Below are 18,378 nucleotides of genomic sequence, written 5' to 3' on the forward strand. Positions count from 1 at the left end.
TAACGCTTTCGCGATTACTAAATCATCCTGTAACGAAGCTCGCTGCTCTCCGTTGGATCTTCTCTATCTCTTCTATCAACCCTATCTGGTACGGATTCAAGCAGTGGGCGAACAATTTTACTGTAACCTACTTCCTTTGTTTTCGGATTGCATTTCCTTAGGATTCTTCCAATGAATCTGTCTGGCCTCCGCTTTACCGACGATCAACTTTATATGATCATCCCATTTTAAATCACTCCTAATGCCTACTCCCAGATAATTTATGGAATTAACTGCTTCCAGTTGCTGACCTGCTATTGGATTACGGTACGTATTTCTGTAAAAAAAAAAAAAAAAAAATGGTTACAAGCCATAGTGCCTATACAAATACGATTCTGCATGTGTTCATGTTTGCGATGTAAAAATGTGTTATTAATTTAGCAGTTCACCTGATTATCAGTCTGCCCGAAACGCGTTATGGAAATAAAGAAGTTCCGTTAACATCTAGCGACTACTTTTTGGGGTGTATCAGCTTTTCTAGGATCATAATAAAAATTGATTTATTTTTTGTTGAGAGTTTAGTCCCGTACACCTCTTAGCCACTTCCCACTCCCATCCTTTCCTGCACCATACTGCGTGTGGTGTCACCGCCAGACACCACACTTGCTAGGTGGTAGCCTTTAAATCGGCCGCGGTCCGTTAGTATACGTCGGACCCGCGTGTCGCCACTATAAGTGCTGACAGACGGAGCGCCGCGATACGGCAGGTCTAGTCTAGAGAGACTCGCTAGCACTCGCCCCAGTTGTACAGCCGACTTTGATAGCGATGGTTCACTGTCTACATCCGTTCTCATTAGCCGAGACGACAGTTTAGCTTAGCTTTCAGCTACGTCATTTGCTACGACCTAGCAAGGCACCATATTCAGTTACTATAATTTGAACAGATAATATTGTGAATTATGTACCGTCAAGAGCGACGTTCATCATTAATGGATTGAAGTTAATTATGTCCGTTTTCTGAATTCTCATTCCTTGCCATGTTCCAGACCTGACGTCAGTATAGTTTTTCCCTCTTCAAGCCGGCTTGCGTGAGCTAAAACGCGTGCCTTTCGGTCTCCATTCGTAAGACGGTGTTGGCTCTTCTGCCAACACAACACTGCGTAGCTTTTGCAGCTTTGCGCGAAGTATAATACGCCCACCTGGTGCTCATTCTTTCTGTTGTGCAGCGGGCGTAATATTCTGGATAAACGGTGTACGTCAGGATTTTAACACCTCACGCGAGCAGAGATCCGCGAGGAAACACCTTCGCAGATTCCCTTCCCCCACAACTCTGCCGGCGTTTAATGACCCTGACGATGACTCGACCGCCCACACCATCTGGAGCGCTGTGGGCCAGCCCTACAGCAGAGGCGCACGCGGCCTCCCTTATGCGACGTCTCACGTGCCGCGGACCTGATACCATCGGCTCGCACAAAAATCACGAATACCTCGCGTCGCGCGCGGCCCGCTTTATTTTCCCGAGCTGTGCCCGGTTGTTCCGCGGGCCGCGCTGTAGATTTAATAATATAACGCTGCGTATCTGCGGGGGATCTCGCCGAGTGAAAGGCGGCTGCGCTGTGCCATTATTTGGGTCCCAGTCGGCGAATCGCGAGCGCCTCTAGCCTACAAGCTGCGTCCTAACAAAAATGGCTGGCCCGGGAAATGGATGTGCGTGTCGGACGCAGACCTACAGAGTCGCCGGGGCTCGGTTTACATTTCCATTCATCATGCGGCAAACGTACGGAGTAAATTATTGCGAATGACGTTGTATTACATCGCACTGAATGAATTAGTAATACAGCGTCAGCATAACTATTAATAACTCGCACTTACTGATGGCCGCGTACCACGTCTTATTTCACTCAGCAGCTCGTATAGCTCCCCTTGGAAATGACTTTTTGCTTTCATTCCATACTAGTGGGAAGTGAAACACTCATGTGGTCTTTTGTCCTCAGACTGGACAACTTTTATCCCACGCTTCCCTCCATTATGAAACCTCTACTGCTGTACTGCCTCAGGATGTTCTGTAGCAATCATTTCCTTCTTTTAGTCAGGTTGTACTGTAGTTTCTTTCCGACAATTCGTTTTACCACCTCCCCATTATTTATCCAATGTACCTATCTAAGACCCCGGCGGAAGTTCGAGCCCTCCATCGGGCGTGTGTGTGTGTGTGTGTGTGTGTGTGTGTGTGTGTGTGTGTGTGTGTGTGTGTCCTTAGGATAATTTAGGTTACGTAAGCTTTATGAAAATACAAAGTACAGTCACCAACAAACTTAACATACTCACATACTCCTTTACCCTTAATCCAAATAAATACAGATTCATTTACAGACACTTTCCTCTTATTACGAGTATACAACACAAGTGCAGAGGCCGACATATATGCGGATTTACCAAAGTCTTTATTAGCAAGTTCAGCAATATGATAAGTACGATAGGCAATTATGTCTCTGTCCACAAAACTTTCTAGTCCTGGTACAGATGGAGTACCAGAACCACCTCGTACAATAGCTACTGTAAGCTACAGGATGGACCTTGTGTATTTGTTGGATGTAGACTTAATTTTAGCGTTGATATTAACGACACATTCGATCATGGTAATGGTTGGCTTACAGTAGCTATTGTATTAGGTGGTTCTGGTACTCCATCTGTACCAGGACTAGAAAGTTTTGTGGACAGAGACATAATTGCCTATCGTACTTATCATATTGCTGAACTTGCTAATAAAGACTTTGGTAAATCCGCATATATGTCGGCCTCTGCACTTGTGTTGTATACTCGTAATAAGAGGAAAGTGTCTGTAAATGAATCTGTATTTATTTGGATTAAGGGTAAAGGAGTATGTGAGCTTAGGGACTGATAACCTTAGCACTTAAATCCCGTAGGATTTCACACACATTTGAACATTTTTTTGTACTCATATAATCTTCGGCACTCGCCTATAGCACCACATTTCATAAGCTTCTATTTTCTTGTTGTCTGAACTTTTTATCGTCCACGTTTCACTTCGGTACAAGGCTACATCCAGATAAATACCTTCTAGATGGTAATTTTAAAATGTGTTTTATGTTAACAACTTTCTCTTTCATTTCATATTCTATATTAAGTGATAATTAATTGAAACCCTAAGCTGTCGACAGGTGCTGTTGATATACCTCGATGGCGACAGGTGAAAATGTGTGCCCCGATCAGAACTCGAACCTGGGATTTCCTGTTTACAAGGCGCACACAGTTTCAGCTGTCCCCACCAAGATATACCAAGACCACCTGTCGGCAGCTGAAGGTTACAATTAATCATCATTTATTCTAGAGAACGTGCACGGTCATCAATGATATCTGCTCTTTCGAGAACAACTACTATCTTCATACGTATTCTATATTGTTTACGGCTGGTTGGCTGATTTGAGGGAGGAGACCAAACAGCGAGGTCATCGGCCCCATCGATTTGGGAATGGATGGAAGTCGGCGTGCCCTTTCAAAGGAACCACCCCGGCATTTTCCTTAAGGGTTTTAGGGAAATCACAGAAACCGTATATCGGGATATACGGACACGGGTCTTCTAACCCGTGTCCGGACATCCCGATTTACGTCATCCTCCCGACACAATTGCGTCACAGCTCATATGATTATGTTGGAATAACAAAGAAAACAAAAGGATACGAGTCAATCGGATAACACTCATTTCAAAAGACTTCCTCCAAAAGTGACGTCAATTCGATGTCATGCACAATATCGACAACCGCAGGAACCGCTACTGACTTAGCTTTCGACACGGGCCACTGATTAGACTTGATGCACACTTTTCGGAGGTTTATAAGTGGGATGGGAGGATCAAAGTTGATAGGAGGGGTAGATGGGGGGGGGGGGGGGGGGGGGGAGGAGGACATCATCAGGGAGGGGGAGCTGGCGGAAGCCACCTTGGCAGATGTACCGCAACACGTTCTTGGTATGACTTATTACAATTATTGTTATAATTCAACGTCACTAATGACTTATCGACAGTTAATAGTTTCACTTACGGGTGCTCTCTCAGGAGTGAATTCTTATCGTCAATGATTTAAAAATTAAGAGTGAAATATGTTTTAACTGTAAATTCCAGTATGCCGTTTCAAGGTAACGGCGCCTTGAAAATTCCGTCGCCATTGTCATCCAGTGTCAGTTAATAACGCATCAATGATATATGCCTTCAAGAGGTACTATGATAGTCAAAACAGGACCCACTAGCATATGTCGAAGTGCTAGCGTAATGGATAACATAGCTGTTCATGGAGTCGAAGGTGGTACTTTCGCATACCGCTAAATGTAAATACCCTTTTTTGATTTTCGCGTTGCTAACACACTCTATGACTTTCTGAAGAATGTAATATAAGCATCTTCTGTAATATGACGTTCACAGGAGCTCAGTCCGTCAGTTCACCTGATGATGGCGAGATGTATGATCGCCGAAATATTGTGCCCGTTGGACACTGTAGACCGGCACTACACCCGTGGGTATTTTGATTATCAAATATGCCCCGAGAAACTCAAGAATCACAGTATTCTTGGAAAGTTTGAAACATAGCAAATCGAATGACGGGCGGCTAAGAGCCCGGTGGTTCTAGGGGAAGGCGGGGCAAGACGGGGAGGTGGGGTAAGACGGGGAAGGGCTATAAGCTACAGTTAGAGTATTGCCATCTGTGGATAGCTACGTCAACATCATCAAGCACAGGTCCCAGTGTGTTGACATTGCTGAACCTTAGATTCGGGCCGGTTTCTGTGAGCTTTTCAAGGTACGTACATATGTCTTACTGATTTGCAGTGTTTTACAGCTTTCGAGGTCCTAAAACATGGGGGTTGTGAACATTTGTCCATACTGTATAAACAGCACTGAATAGTACGTCTTATTAACAGTAAAAAAAATGGTTCAAATGGCTCTGAGCACTATGGGACTTAACAGCTGAGGTCATCAGTCCCCTAGAACTTAGAACTAATTAAACCTAACTAATCTAAGGACATCACATACATCCATGCCCGAGGCAGGATTCGAACCTGCGACCGTACATTAACAGTAAACGGCTTTGGTTCAAATGGCTCTGAGCACTATGGGACTCAACTGTTGTGGTCATTAGTCGCCTAGAACTCAGAACTACTTAAACCTAACTAACCTAAGGACATCACACACATCCATGCCCGAGGCAGGATTCGAACCTGCGACCGTAGCAGTCGCACGGTTCCGGACTGCGCGCCTAGAACCGTGAGACCACCGCGGCCGGCTAACGGCTTTGTCAGTAGTCAATACTCACTGCATAGTGTTCATGTAGGCGTAACATAACCTGACAGCATGGTATGGGGCAAGACGGGGTGGGGAAAGATGGGGAGCTTGTCCAACCTTTACGTTCGTATCGTCTTATGTGTTTACCTTGCTGCGGGTTTTGATCACGTACATTATACGTTCAATACAATTGTAAATAGAATGGTATTCGTTATTCCAACACGTTCCTATTTCATTACAAAGTATGCCTTAGGCTAAATGGTGAATAAAAATACACAAAACGTGCAAAGGCAGTATTCTTGCCATCCTTTAACGACTGACTATTGTAAATATGGTGTTTACTGTATAATATAGATTACCAGGAGTGATCTGACTCAATATTACGTTCCACGTGTTTTATTTCAGATGGTTCGCAAGTATCGGCGACAAACGTCTAGGCAAGATTGGTCATTGGAGTCAATGGAAGGCGCTGTGAATGCTGTTACGGAAGGTAATGTGGGTTCTTTCAGGGCTGCTCGACAGTTTAACGTGCCACAGAAATATGTGTTTCAGCGTCTAGGTGCCCACGACACTTGTGCAGGAACAGAAAGTGAAGATGACGAGGCTGTCCACAATTGTGTACTATGTGAAAGTAAGAAGCCTAAATAAAACGTAGTACTTGATTCGATAATTCGCAGAACCATGTTTCGAAACCTTATCGTAGCATGATTTCGTTATTCCTGTCCTTTTCTAAGCTTCAAAGGTGTATTAATGCTAGTTCCCCATCTTACCCCGCATATGGGCCAAGTTGGGGAATTGGTAGTTTATGTTTCGAATCGAGATATTTCTAACTAACTGTAACAAGTTTGCAGGTTTCTTTGCACGCTATTGTAATTCAATGGTTAAAAAAACTAATGATAATCAAACCTACTTGAATTTGCTTGTTTTTGTTCCTTTTGTAAGGGTTTAAAGTTAGCTTCCCCATTGTGCCCCGCCTTCCCCTATGTAGCGGTGAGCTCACGGCACTTGTTCAGCCTTGCCGGAGGCCTGCACGTGGAGAGATCAGAGATGGCCACTTACCGACGACGACGACGTGCCCGAAGACGTTGCTGTTGCCGATGGCGGTGCAGTTCCAGCGGTGGTGCCGGAACTGGGCCTGGCACTCTATGGTGCCGAGGCGGACGCCCTCGCCGATGGCGACCATGGCGTCCGGCGCGGCGCGGCACATGTCCCGCTGGCGGGCCGTCAGCCCGGGGATGCGGCCGCACACCACGCCCGCGCCCAGCGCCGCGACGCCGGGCGGCGCCCTGCAAAACCGACACGTCTCACCACCCGACGCGGCTTACCTCAACAACAGCCAAAATACACTGAAGCGCCACAGAAAGTCGCACAGCCGTGCGTATCCAGATGCAGAGATATGTAAACAGGCCGCTGCCGTCGACAACACCTATATAAGACAGTAGTCACACTACGGGCCATTCAAATTGCTACGCCAAGAAGAAATGCACATGATAAACGGGTACTCATTGGACAAATATATTATACTAAAACTGACAAGTGATTACATTTTCGCGCAATTTGGGTGGATAGATCCTGAGAAATCAGTACCCAGAACAATCACCTCTGGCCGTAATAACGGCCTTCATACGCCTGGGCATTCTACATCTACATGACTACTCTGTAATTCACATTTAAGTGCTTGGCAGAGGGTTCATCGAACCACAATCATACTATCTCTCTACTATTCCACTCCCGAACAGCGAGCGGGAAAAACGAACACCTAAACTTTTCTGTTCGAGCTCTGATTTCTCTTATTTTATTTTGATGATCATTCCTACCTATGTAGGTTGGGCTCAACAAAATATTTTCGCATTCGTAAGAGAAAGTTGGTGACTGAAATTTCGTAAAAAGGTCTCGCCGCGACGAAAAACGTCTATGCTGTAATGACTTCCATCCCAACTCGTGTATCATATCTGCCACACTCTCTCCCCTATAACGCGATAATACAAAACGAGCATTGAGTCGAACATAGCTTGGAGGGCGTGTACAGGTACAGGTACAGCTGTCCATGCAGTTTCAACTCGATACCACAGTTCATCAAGAGTACTGACTGGCGTATTGTGACGAGCCAGTTGCTCGGCCACCAATGACCAGACCTTTTTTCAATTGGTGAGAGATCTGGAGAATGTGCTGGCCAGGGCAGCAGTCTAACATTTTCTGTATCCACAAAGGCCCGTATAGGACCTGCAACACGCGGTCGTGCATTACCCTGCTTAAATGTAGGGTTTCGCACGAATCGAATGAAGCGTAGAGCCACGGGTCGTAACACATCTGAAATGTAACGTCCACTGTTCAGAGTGCCGTCAATGCGAACGAGAGGTGATCGAGACATGTAATCAGTGGCACCCCATTCCATCACGCCGGGTGATACGCCAGTACGGCGATGCCGAATACACGCTTCCAATGTGGGTTCACCGCGATGTCGCCAAACACGGATGCGACCATCATGATGCTGTAGACAGAATCCGGATTCATCCGAAAAAATGACGTTTTGCGATTCGTGCACCCAGGTTCGTCGCTGAGTACACCATCGCAGGAGCTCCTGTCTGTGATGCGGCGTCAAGGGTAACCGCAGCCATGATCTCCGAGCTGATAGTCCATGGTGCTGCAAACGTCGTCGAACTGTTCGTGCAGAATGTTGTTGTCTTGCAAACGTCCCGATCTGTTGACTCAGGGATCGAGACGTGGCTGCACGATCCGTTACAGCCATGTGGATAAGATGCCTGTCATCGCGACTGCTAGTGATACGAAGGCGTTGGGATCCAGCACGGCGTTCCGTATTACCCTCCTGAACCCACCGATTCCATGTTCTGCTAACAGTCATTGGATCTCGACCAACGCGAGCAGCAATGTCACGATACGAGAAACCATAATCGCGATATGCTACAATCCGACCTTTATCAAAGTGGGAAACGTGATGGTACGCATTTCTCCTCCTTTCACGAGGCATCACAACAACGTTTCACCAGGCAGCGCCGGTCAACTGCATTTTGTGTATGAGAAATCGGTTGGAAACTTTCCTCATGTCAGCACGTTTTAGGTGTCGCCACCGGCGCCAACCTTGTGTGAATGCTCTGAAGAGCTAATCATTTGCATATCACAGCATCTTCTTCCTGTCGGTTAAATTTCGCGTCTGTAGCACGTCATCTTCGTGGTGTAGCAATTTTAATGACCAGCAGTGTACATTGAAGCGCCACAGAAACTCGTATAGGCATGCGTATCCAAATGTAGAGAGATGTAAGCAGGCAGCTTCCGTCGACAAAGCCTATGAAAGACAACATGCGTCTGGCACAGTTGTTAGATCGGTTACTGCTGCTACAATGGCAACTTATCAAGATTTAAGTGAATTTGAACCTGGTGTTGTAGTCGGCGCACGAGGTAGCGATGAAACGGGGATTTTCCCGTAGCACCATTTCTCACGTCTGTACCGCGAAAATAAGGAATCCGCTAAAACATCAAATCTCCGACATCTCTGCGGCCGGGAAAGGATCCTGCAAGAACGGAACGCAACTGCGAATTCATTTCATTTATGAACAATTGTTTACAAGATCCAAGGAACCATAGCAGTGCAGACTGAAAACACCTTAAAAACATAGTCATCATATAAAGACACTGGTAGGAGCAACTGAAAATTTTAACACGTACACTGCTTTGAGACAAGGGGATGAAATTTCATCTACTTTATTTAACCTCGTTTTACAGAAGATCGATGAAGAACTTATTAAAACTAATCCCCAAGGGATCCAACGGCAAGCGGTGAACATTACTAGACTTGTTTATGCACATCATGTGACATTAGTAACTGGTTCCAAAACTGAAGTAGTCAGAATGATGCGAAATTACCACAGAATCGTCGAGAAAATACGATTACGTGATAATGAAGAAAAGACAGAAAATCTGTTTATAAGCAAGAAAATGCGAAGTCATGCACATTCGGCTGTAAATTGATTCGCATCATTGTATGAATCAGCTGTTATATTGTTAACTTTATACGGACTTGAAGCATTCACATTTAGAAAGAAAGATGAACAAAAACTTTGAATATCCAAAAGAAAAATAATAAGAAAATTTTTTGGCGTGTGCGCGATGAAAATGACGTGGAATGGAGGATAAGAAAAAAAAGAAGAATTACGAGAGGTGTGTAAACACACTAACATCGTCGAAATGCAGAAGAAGGGAACGTTGAAGTGGATTAGCCATATTGCGAGAATGACGGAGAATACACAAGCAAGATCAGCATTTTGTAGAATATACGGAAAGAAAAGAAGTGGAAGATCCAGAATTAGGTGGCGAGATAACATCCCGGTTGGCACAGCTAGGATGAACATCAGCACCAAATGCACAAACAGTGCACTCGACAGAAAGAAATAGGATATGTTTCTAACTGATCTGTTTTACCTTACATCAAGTGATAAAAAATGTCGTGTGGCTAGGGCCTCCTATCAGGTAGACCGTTCGCCACTTCGGCGACTTGGGCGTCGATGGGGATGAAATGATGATTATGACAACACAACACCCAGTCCCTGAGCGGAGAAAATCTCCTACCCGCACGGGAATCGAACCCTGGCCCTTACGATTGACATTCTGTCGCGCTGACCACTCAGCTACGGTGGGCGGACACATCAAGTGATGATCTATGACCAAAAGCGGTAGGTTATGTATAAGTTAACCAAAACAACTGATGGTTAAAATACTTAACTGTTGTTTCTTCTCACCTGATGAAAATATTAAAGGAATGGATGATATTCGTAGAGCAGGCGTTTGGTCGATAAGGCCCTTGCCACATGTGGAGTACTTGCTCTCTGAAAAATCTTTACTTATTTTCGAAACAGTCGCTGTCGATTAACAGCGTATGTGGCTTTCAATCGAGAGGATCATTGCTGTGTTAATCTCTTCCATTCCTTCTCCAATTTAATATATTCTAGATGCAAGGTGTAAGAGAGGGCCTGAAGGCCCTAATCTTGCCAGGTAAAATAAATGCATAAATAAATAAATAAACAGTGCAATATCAGCACCAAAACAGAGAGCATATTATAGCACAAACCCATAGTTACACTCATGTGCGTACAATACTGTCAAAAATTTTGGTGTAATCTAAAAGCGAAAGTATGCTTCCCGAACAGTAAGTCGAAAAAGTTACAGAACAGTATAAAACTTTCTCACAAGATATTTGGTACTCTTCAGTGCCCAAAACATGTAACTACAGAAACCAAATACAAAGAATAAAAAAACTGGTAAACGTCTTTCAAAAGAACAAAACAGTTCATGCGAGACTTAGTTACCTTTAGCTGCGACACATACCTGACAACGATGTGACTGCTCTCCATGACGTTGTTCAGAACTTTACGGTCTACTGAGGTGCTGTGTGCCGTAAGGGGCTAAAACAACCATTCGTCGCTTTTGAAATTGTAGCATGCTCCTAACGTCTATGGATGTTATGGTAAACCAGCTTTGTCTATGCTGCTGGCCTGCGTTGTATATATGAACAATCACGAAAATCTGTCTCACCGACTTATTTGATATTCATTTTCATACAGGTCCTAACCACAAAGCATAATAGTGTTGCTCTGGGCTGCTTTATTGGTTTCTAGGATTGCCAAAATAATGTAGTGTTTGCATCATTTACATGGTAGTAATACTTCATAACCGGAATCTAAAGCCACGAACGTGATTAATGAAAATGATGATAACGAGGTCGACTAAGTGTTGGAATAGGCCATCATTACGTGTGTCGTGCATTTAATAACTGTTCTTTTAGTTTTCATTAATTACAAACTTTTACAACTTTGAAAAAACACTATTGTCACTGGCCTATATACGAAAATATGGTTAAGTAACATCAATAATAAATATAATCCTAAATATTAATGTTTCATAACGTAAAGTGGGTACGTTATATTTACATGGGAAATACAGGATGTTGAGTCCTGGTTAAAAAACAAGACAGACCTATGAGACTGAAAAATAAATTTGTGGACAACCCATCAAACATGTATTTTTATCAAAATTCTGTGCTTTGGACTATTATGGTTCTCAGTGCCTCAATTGATTCCATCCCTGACATCGAAAAATGCAGGACATTTCGACGAGTCCTTGGTGCAAGCTAAAGACCTACATTTTGTTTCTCCAAAGCACTCCATGCATGTTCTATTGGTTTCAGGTCTGGAGAGCTAGCTGTGGTGGCCAGAAAGCGACCGCCAGGGCGGAGATAATCCAAGAGGTGAGAAAAAATTCTATGCCTGAAAAATCGCACAAGTGGTCTCATTATTTCACTTCTTTGTCTCTGGGCATTAACTTTCGATTACAAGAGAATTTGTCCCATATAACGCTGCTAAAATATCTTTTTTTTTAAATGAAAGATAAGATCATATTCCAACATTTACGGAAGATGTAGGAACGCCTGTCAGAGATTTTATAAAAACGTAATATCTAAGAAGTTTCTTTTACAGTGGAACACAGGCCTAGCTGGATCTTTATACGATCACCTAAAGTGATTTTCCCATTCCTCAGGGTCTTACCTGCACCAAAACTTTCTCTTCCCAGGATCTTCCAGTAGCTATTCCAGCTAGCAATATCCATCCAGATAAATGTACGATGGGAATCATTCTACAAACTGAGGCATGATTTATCCCCGAAGAGCACATTTCCCTGTACATTCATAGTGTGATCATTATGTTGCTGACTGCACAATGAGCGGGCTCGTCTCTGCATTGCCGTCAATGCGATACTCACTACAGGACATCTGGGGTACTGGATAACTATTTCAGCCAAGCATTCTTTTGGCGTTCAAAAGCGTCTTGTAACCCTTTGTAGTCGGAATTCAAGAATGTCATAGAGAGACCTTTTCGAGGAACTGGAACAGGAAATACTATCTGCTGCTTCGCATAATAATTAAGACCTTTGTCATATATAATACACTATTACTTTTCAAAGTTAGCAGCTCACTTCATGGAATCAGTGCTAGTTATAATAACAATGTGCAAAAATACTTAGATACTTAAGTGGTCCAAATTGTGTCCATTACGTAGGTGCACATATTTTCGAGAGATCGCCAGAATAAAACGAAAGAAGGAAAAAGAATAGCTACTAGTAAAGTTCCACTTAGGACATGAGTCTACAAGATTTACTGGGACAAGCTCCTTCTCCTCTATTTAAGCTTTTCTTAGATCTTTATGTCAAAATAATATTAAATAACATGAATTTTTCGTAAAATATGACATCTGCACAACCTCAGTGCAATGATGAGGCCTGGATAAGAAAGTATCGTAAACTGATTTTCTGTTTGATGACGCGTGACTGCAATAGCATGAGAACCGTTCCACTTCACAGTACGTACAATTACTCCTCAAATTTTTTTAGCGAGGAAATATGTCACTCTTTTTGGCTTGTACCACACCCTTGAGGACTGTTTCAGTTAGGATCTGTGGAAGGAAAATCAACATATGTGTCCTTTTATAAATACGTACTATACATTTTTATGACACGTTATAAATCCTTGAGGAGCTCTTCTCTATTAATCTATGAAACAAATAGTATATCAGTCTATTGCTTTAAAGCCGGCCGGTGTGGCCGAGTGATTCTAGGCGCCTCAGTCTGGAACCGCGCGACCGCTACGGTCGCAGGTTCGAATTCTGCCTCTGGCATGGATGTGTGTGATGTCCTCAGGTTAGTTAGGTTTACCTAGTTCTAAGTTCTAGGGGACTGATGATCTCAGATGCTAAGTCTCATAGTGCTCAGAGCCATTTGAACCATTTTTCTATTGTTTTGAAACAAGTCTGAAGATGTCAATGGGAAATGAACCAGTAGTGCCTTCTACAACTACGTACTTCGTAAATGTTGACATATCTACCGGAAATTACAGCGAACAAACACTGATTACACTTATGCAGTAAACTTGTTGCTCATCTGCACCGTTATTACTAATTTTTCTATGAACGCGTTTGGGTTCTGAACAGCCATTACGAAAGCGATATTACGTATATTACACTTATAAACACGTCATTTCTCGGTGTTGCCTATGTGTAACCAACATACATAGCTCCCAGGAGAAACAGTTCGGGATTTAATTCAGAATGTTGGCGTATAATCTCAAAATACAAAATCTTCTACTACCTGCCTTCCCATCTTTGTCACCCAGCGTAAGACAAAATAACATAATTCACCAAGATGTCGCACGGAGGCAATTGTCTGGGGAACCAGTGCGGCACAGAATTCATCGGACTTCATTACTAGGAGCGACTCAATGGAAAATTCCAAAAGAGCTCTGTACTATTAGCTCCTGTCGTTGTAATTAGCTTCACAGGAAACTCGTGATCAGCCAGCAGCATCTGCTTCATGTATGACACAACGTCATTAGCTGTCCTGCTTTGTACTACGCCACGCTGCTTTAGCAACGTTACAAGAATGCAGTCGTCCTTTCTCAATGATGTGCAGAAGTTACGCAATTCATCTGCGCTTTCCAACAGCCATGGTAAGAGATACTGGTGCGTAATAGCCTACTCGATCCACCGTAGCGAGCGCAATACTTCCTGGAGTCGTATAGTCTGATGTAACGTACTAACTGCTTAAACAGAACGCGGTACCGAACGACTACCTGCAGCAATTGTGGTAGTGTACTCACATTCGGGACATGCGGAGATCGAATCCCAGTAAGGAAACCATATTTAGGTTTTCCGTGGTTTCCCTCCAACACTTAAGGGGTAAGGACGTCAAACGGGCCGACTTGAAGCAAATAATTTCATAAAACTTTGTCAACATGACCAGGAAGGATTCAGGATTCACACTCAGAGCAGTGGAAGTTCAAAAACATAACAAAATAATTTTTTTCCGTGTGAAATTTCGTCATTTTTTCCCTTATTCCCTTACTAGTGGCTGCATTTATTGCTATAGGTGCACTTTTCTTCATATGTTCAATGAACTTTGCACAGCATACAAACCATATATACAGGTGTACGAAACTCTAGAATTTATTTAATTTATGAAAAAAATGAATGAGTTGTTACAATTTAAACTTCATGTATCGAAAAAACTCTAATTTTATAGTTAACTATCTCAAATTTTACCACAGTTTTTCATAGATTTGGAAGATTCTAAATCTCGTATAACAATTGGAGATGCAAAGGTGTTACGATGCGCTTGGTGCGCAATACGGCGATTGTCCTTTACGGTGGTCAGACGTGGTCGGCCATAAGCATGACGATCAGTTCACCTTCCCCTCACGTTCCCATGCAGTCCAACACTGGTCCACTGCCGTATGCGAATGCCCACTAAGTATTGGCGTTGCGTAATTCGACCAAACGGTCAAATGGGGACACACAGCGAGACCACATTCAAAGTCTGTCATATGCTGCTAACGCTGTCTCAGACGAGTACGCGGCTTCTCCACGATCTTCGCAGTGATCTCTAATAACTGAAGCTGTTCACTCCCCTTGTATATCCTATAGAGTCTATTACTAACATTAAATGCAATTGACACTAATGCACACTGTGACCCTTGTACCTGTCACAGAAGAATGCAATTCTAATCATATACTTACATGCCGACGGGGTGTACTTGTACACAGTTACATTGCTCTGAGCATGTCTTTTGGTTGCTTCACTTTTGTGTCTGGTTGTGTATTGCTTGCGAACCTGCTGAATACTATACGACAGCATTAATTGTAGAACAACAGTGTTAGTCGAACCAGCTTAGGGTGCAGACTAGAACTCGGCTCACACGGCATTCTTTCTCTTATCTTTAACCGAACACTTGTATCACTACAGTGAAACTTGTTCCTTCGGAATAGAACAGCAATAACCATAGTAGTGTATACGTGGTTAAATGTCTATCTAGGCATTCACACGGAGTGAAGTGATACTGGGCTATACTTTCATCGAAAAATCTACATAGTAATTGTACTGTTTTCGGAGTAGCAATAGCAAGGACCTGTGTCACCAATTCGTAGAATGGCTTGGGGTTGACTGGATTGTTACTTGATGTGTTAGAGTGTGTGTGATGTGTTAGCAGGAGTAGTCAAATTGTTACTCCACACTTCAAACCGCTCATGACGCTCCTTCATTATTGCACATTGTATAAATACGTGTGAACTTCAGAAGGTAAGTTACACATGTCGTACTATTACGGAACAAGAGTGGTGCATTGTCAGAAGGTAGTTCCGTGCATCCTGTAGACTCCGTTCAGCTCTGTTACTCGATAACAGGAGCATCACAGTGTGTGATTGAAATAGTGCAGCAAGTGAAAATGTTCTCCAAAGTAGACATTCGCGAGACAGTAGGATTATTGTGGGCAAAAAGTCTAAGGAGGACACAGATTTCCAGTGAAATTTTTGCTACATGTGGACCAACGCAAAGTCTCGTCTAGTCATAATGGTGCCAAAAATCCGGAAGTACCACAGTCGACAATGTGCAGGCAATCGAGGAACTGATTCGCCGCAACTGCAGCATTTCCAACGATGAAAACGTACACACAGGGGATCTTGAATGGCTCTGTGGGCGGAGTGGATTTCTTGAGTCGAGGAATTCAACAATCGGCAGAACGTTCCAACTGTTGTTTACAAATGCTGGGATGACTGTGATGAAAATAGTGTCGTGCATCTGGGTCTCTTTGACGTGTACTGCACCTATCAATAAAACTTTGATGTACTGTAGTAATGATGTGTAACTTTCTTTTGTAAGTTCCTTCGTTGGCATACTGTAGTTGTGAGAGGGAGCCGTTACCAGGGCATTAACGGCAAATGAAGAATGATCATACGAGTATTTGGTGGAAGGTTTGTAATGAACAAAATGGGGATTCCCGATGTCAGTACTGGCAAATTTGTTTTCTGCAACCTTATTCTTGGACACTTCATCCAAAGCCTTCAAAACATAGCATTTTTAATCGCTATGAAAGGCGTATAGACACGAAAATCTCAGAGTTTTGCATGTAAATGAGAGAAAAACTTCGAACGAAAGCAGTAGGCAGCCATCTCGATGCACTTGTTGTAAGATTCCGCAGTTCTCCGGATTGAAATGGAGAAACCTGCGCTCTCGGAAAAACCGCTCATCGGCCACCCCTAAAAGGAACACAGCAACCTCAGCACTCCTGTTACAAGCGAGTTCACTTTTTTTCCCCCCACACTAACAGCTTACTCGATGTGACTCAGAGATGATGAAAGCAGTTGAAGAGGCGGACGGTAGAGACAGCTGGTTTCTATAAGAACCTGCAGATGCATTCCGATCAGAGATGAAGTATCCCAGAACGAGAGGACGTAATCGAAGACGCATTTTCTTTATTGCGTAATACAAATGTCGTAATAAATAACTGTGTTCAGCCACTACTGTAACAAATACTTGAAAGAGAAATTTAACTCTCTTATTTAGACTCAAACGATGTTTAAATGTCCGGCTGGTACCGCTCGTCGAAGGTAGTCGTTATTTCTACTCCAAAACCTCACTAACATCCCTCCTTGTTAAATCTTTGCTACTTGTCATAACCAAATTATGAAGAAGAGTAGCTCAGATAATGCTAGCTCTCGTATATGGTAAGGGCAATAATTTATAGCTCGATTAAATATTAGCCTGTAGCTCGTTATTTCTTACAACTGAGTCCTTCACAAACAACGATAAATCTTCCTAATTAAATGGTTATGCATGCCTTCAGTTGCTGTACGGCAAAGCAAAATTTCTGATCCGGAAGTTGCAGAGTCGCATATTGCCACGAACGGCTGGGGTAAGGAGTTTCCAGTAGCCCCGTACTTGCGACGTATTTAGAAAGTAGTTAAACGATGAAGCCATCTGCCTGCCTGAAACCGAACGATTAATTGACTAAATGCTACTGTTTACGTAAGTCGTAACCTATTATTTCACAGTGTGCCCGACAACAGTTCACAGCACGGAAAGAAAAATAGCTGCCACTCTGTTTATAATAGTCAGTCATTAAATTCCCATTCACGCCTCTTTCGCACCATCCTTGTGATTACCGCAGCTTTATTATTATTTTAAAGGGCACTGTTGGGCGACCTCTATAATCATTTCAAATTTTGTAAAATTTCCTGACGAATGCCACAATTACGACCTCGCTGCAGACAGGTGAGAGTCGCCCCACACGCTTCGCATTTGGCGCGAGCGGAGGTGAAAATTGCTCTAAAAAGCGGACAGGTCCCTATTATAATTCTTCGGTTGCGTTATATCACGAGAGTAGGTATAATACGGTCTAATTGGAAAGTAATTTCAATAAATAATGATGGAACGCCCAGCGCCCACCGCGGACATGCGCCCACACGTACTGGTGCGCAACGAGTGAGCTTTTCGTAATTGGTCCGTCTTTAAGGAGGGTTTCCGGAGTCAAGTGTAGCCACACTCGAACGGAAGCCAAAAAGTAGACGAAAGAGCCGCCCGCCGCCGCTTTCCATTTACATAGGAATGCAAACTCGGGGCGGAAACCAGGACTCGTGGAACCGTTGGTGGCGGAACTCAAGACGAGATGCCGACAAGCGGAGGCGGCTACTGAGCGAGGAGCTAGCCCCGCGTCCTCTGTAATTACAAGCCAGCTAGAAGCCACTCTGCCTAATGAAAAATTATCCCACTATCCGGCGTCTTTCATTTGTCTGGTTCTTGCCCTGGTTTACTTTTATTCTTACTTTAATCCTTACATGTTACAAAAATGGGTGTACGTACGATTTGCCATCTCCCAACTATATTTGTACCTGCCTTAAACTCAGCCCAACTTTACCTCTCACTCTATGAAAGACAACGTATCATCAACACTATGTCTTCACAAACTGTTATCCAAGTTAAACTCGTATGTTAACCTCTGACTAAACAGAACCTATTTTGAACTGATCTGTAACTGATCTGAATGCAGCTTGTCTTTATATTAAAAGCGTAACTGAAGTAAAACAGTTATCTGGCTCTAATCAAAACTTCCTCTTACCTCGCCTCTTGACAAGATTGTTGCAGATTTCTCGAAAGCACAACAGCAAACAGCCAGCGGCTAGGCTATATTTCTGTTTCTAAATTGATACTCAAACTGTTAAAAGTGGTAATGGTTAATGATAACCAGTCGGGTGGAGAGAGTAACTATTCCTATGAAAT

At 43.3% G+C, this 18,378-nt stretch overlaps 1 protein-coding gene across 1 annotated transcript in view; it reads right to left on the reverse strand.

The window, feature by feature from the left end:
- The window catches only part of LOC126272956 (protein Wnt-2), a 1,102,555-nt gene that overhangs the window by 427,431 nt on the left and 656,746 nt on the right, over positions 1–18,378 (reverse strand). The window contains exon 2 of the mRNA XM_049976275.1: positions 6,328–6,554. Coding sequence (XP_049832232.1) covers positions 6,328–6,554 — 227 coding nt within the window. The remainder of the gene's footprint in view (positions 1–6,327; positions 6,555–18,378) is intronic.

The sequence above is a fragment of the Schistocerca gregaria genome, chromosome 5 (assembly GCF_023897955.1).
Source record: "Schistocerca gregaria isolate iqSchGreg1 chromosome 5, iqSchGreg1.2, whole genome shotgun sequence".
Lineage (NCBI taxonomy): Eukaryota > Metazoa > Arthropoda > Insecta > Orthoptera > Acrididae > Schistocerca > Schistocerca gregaria.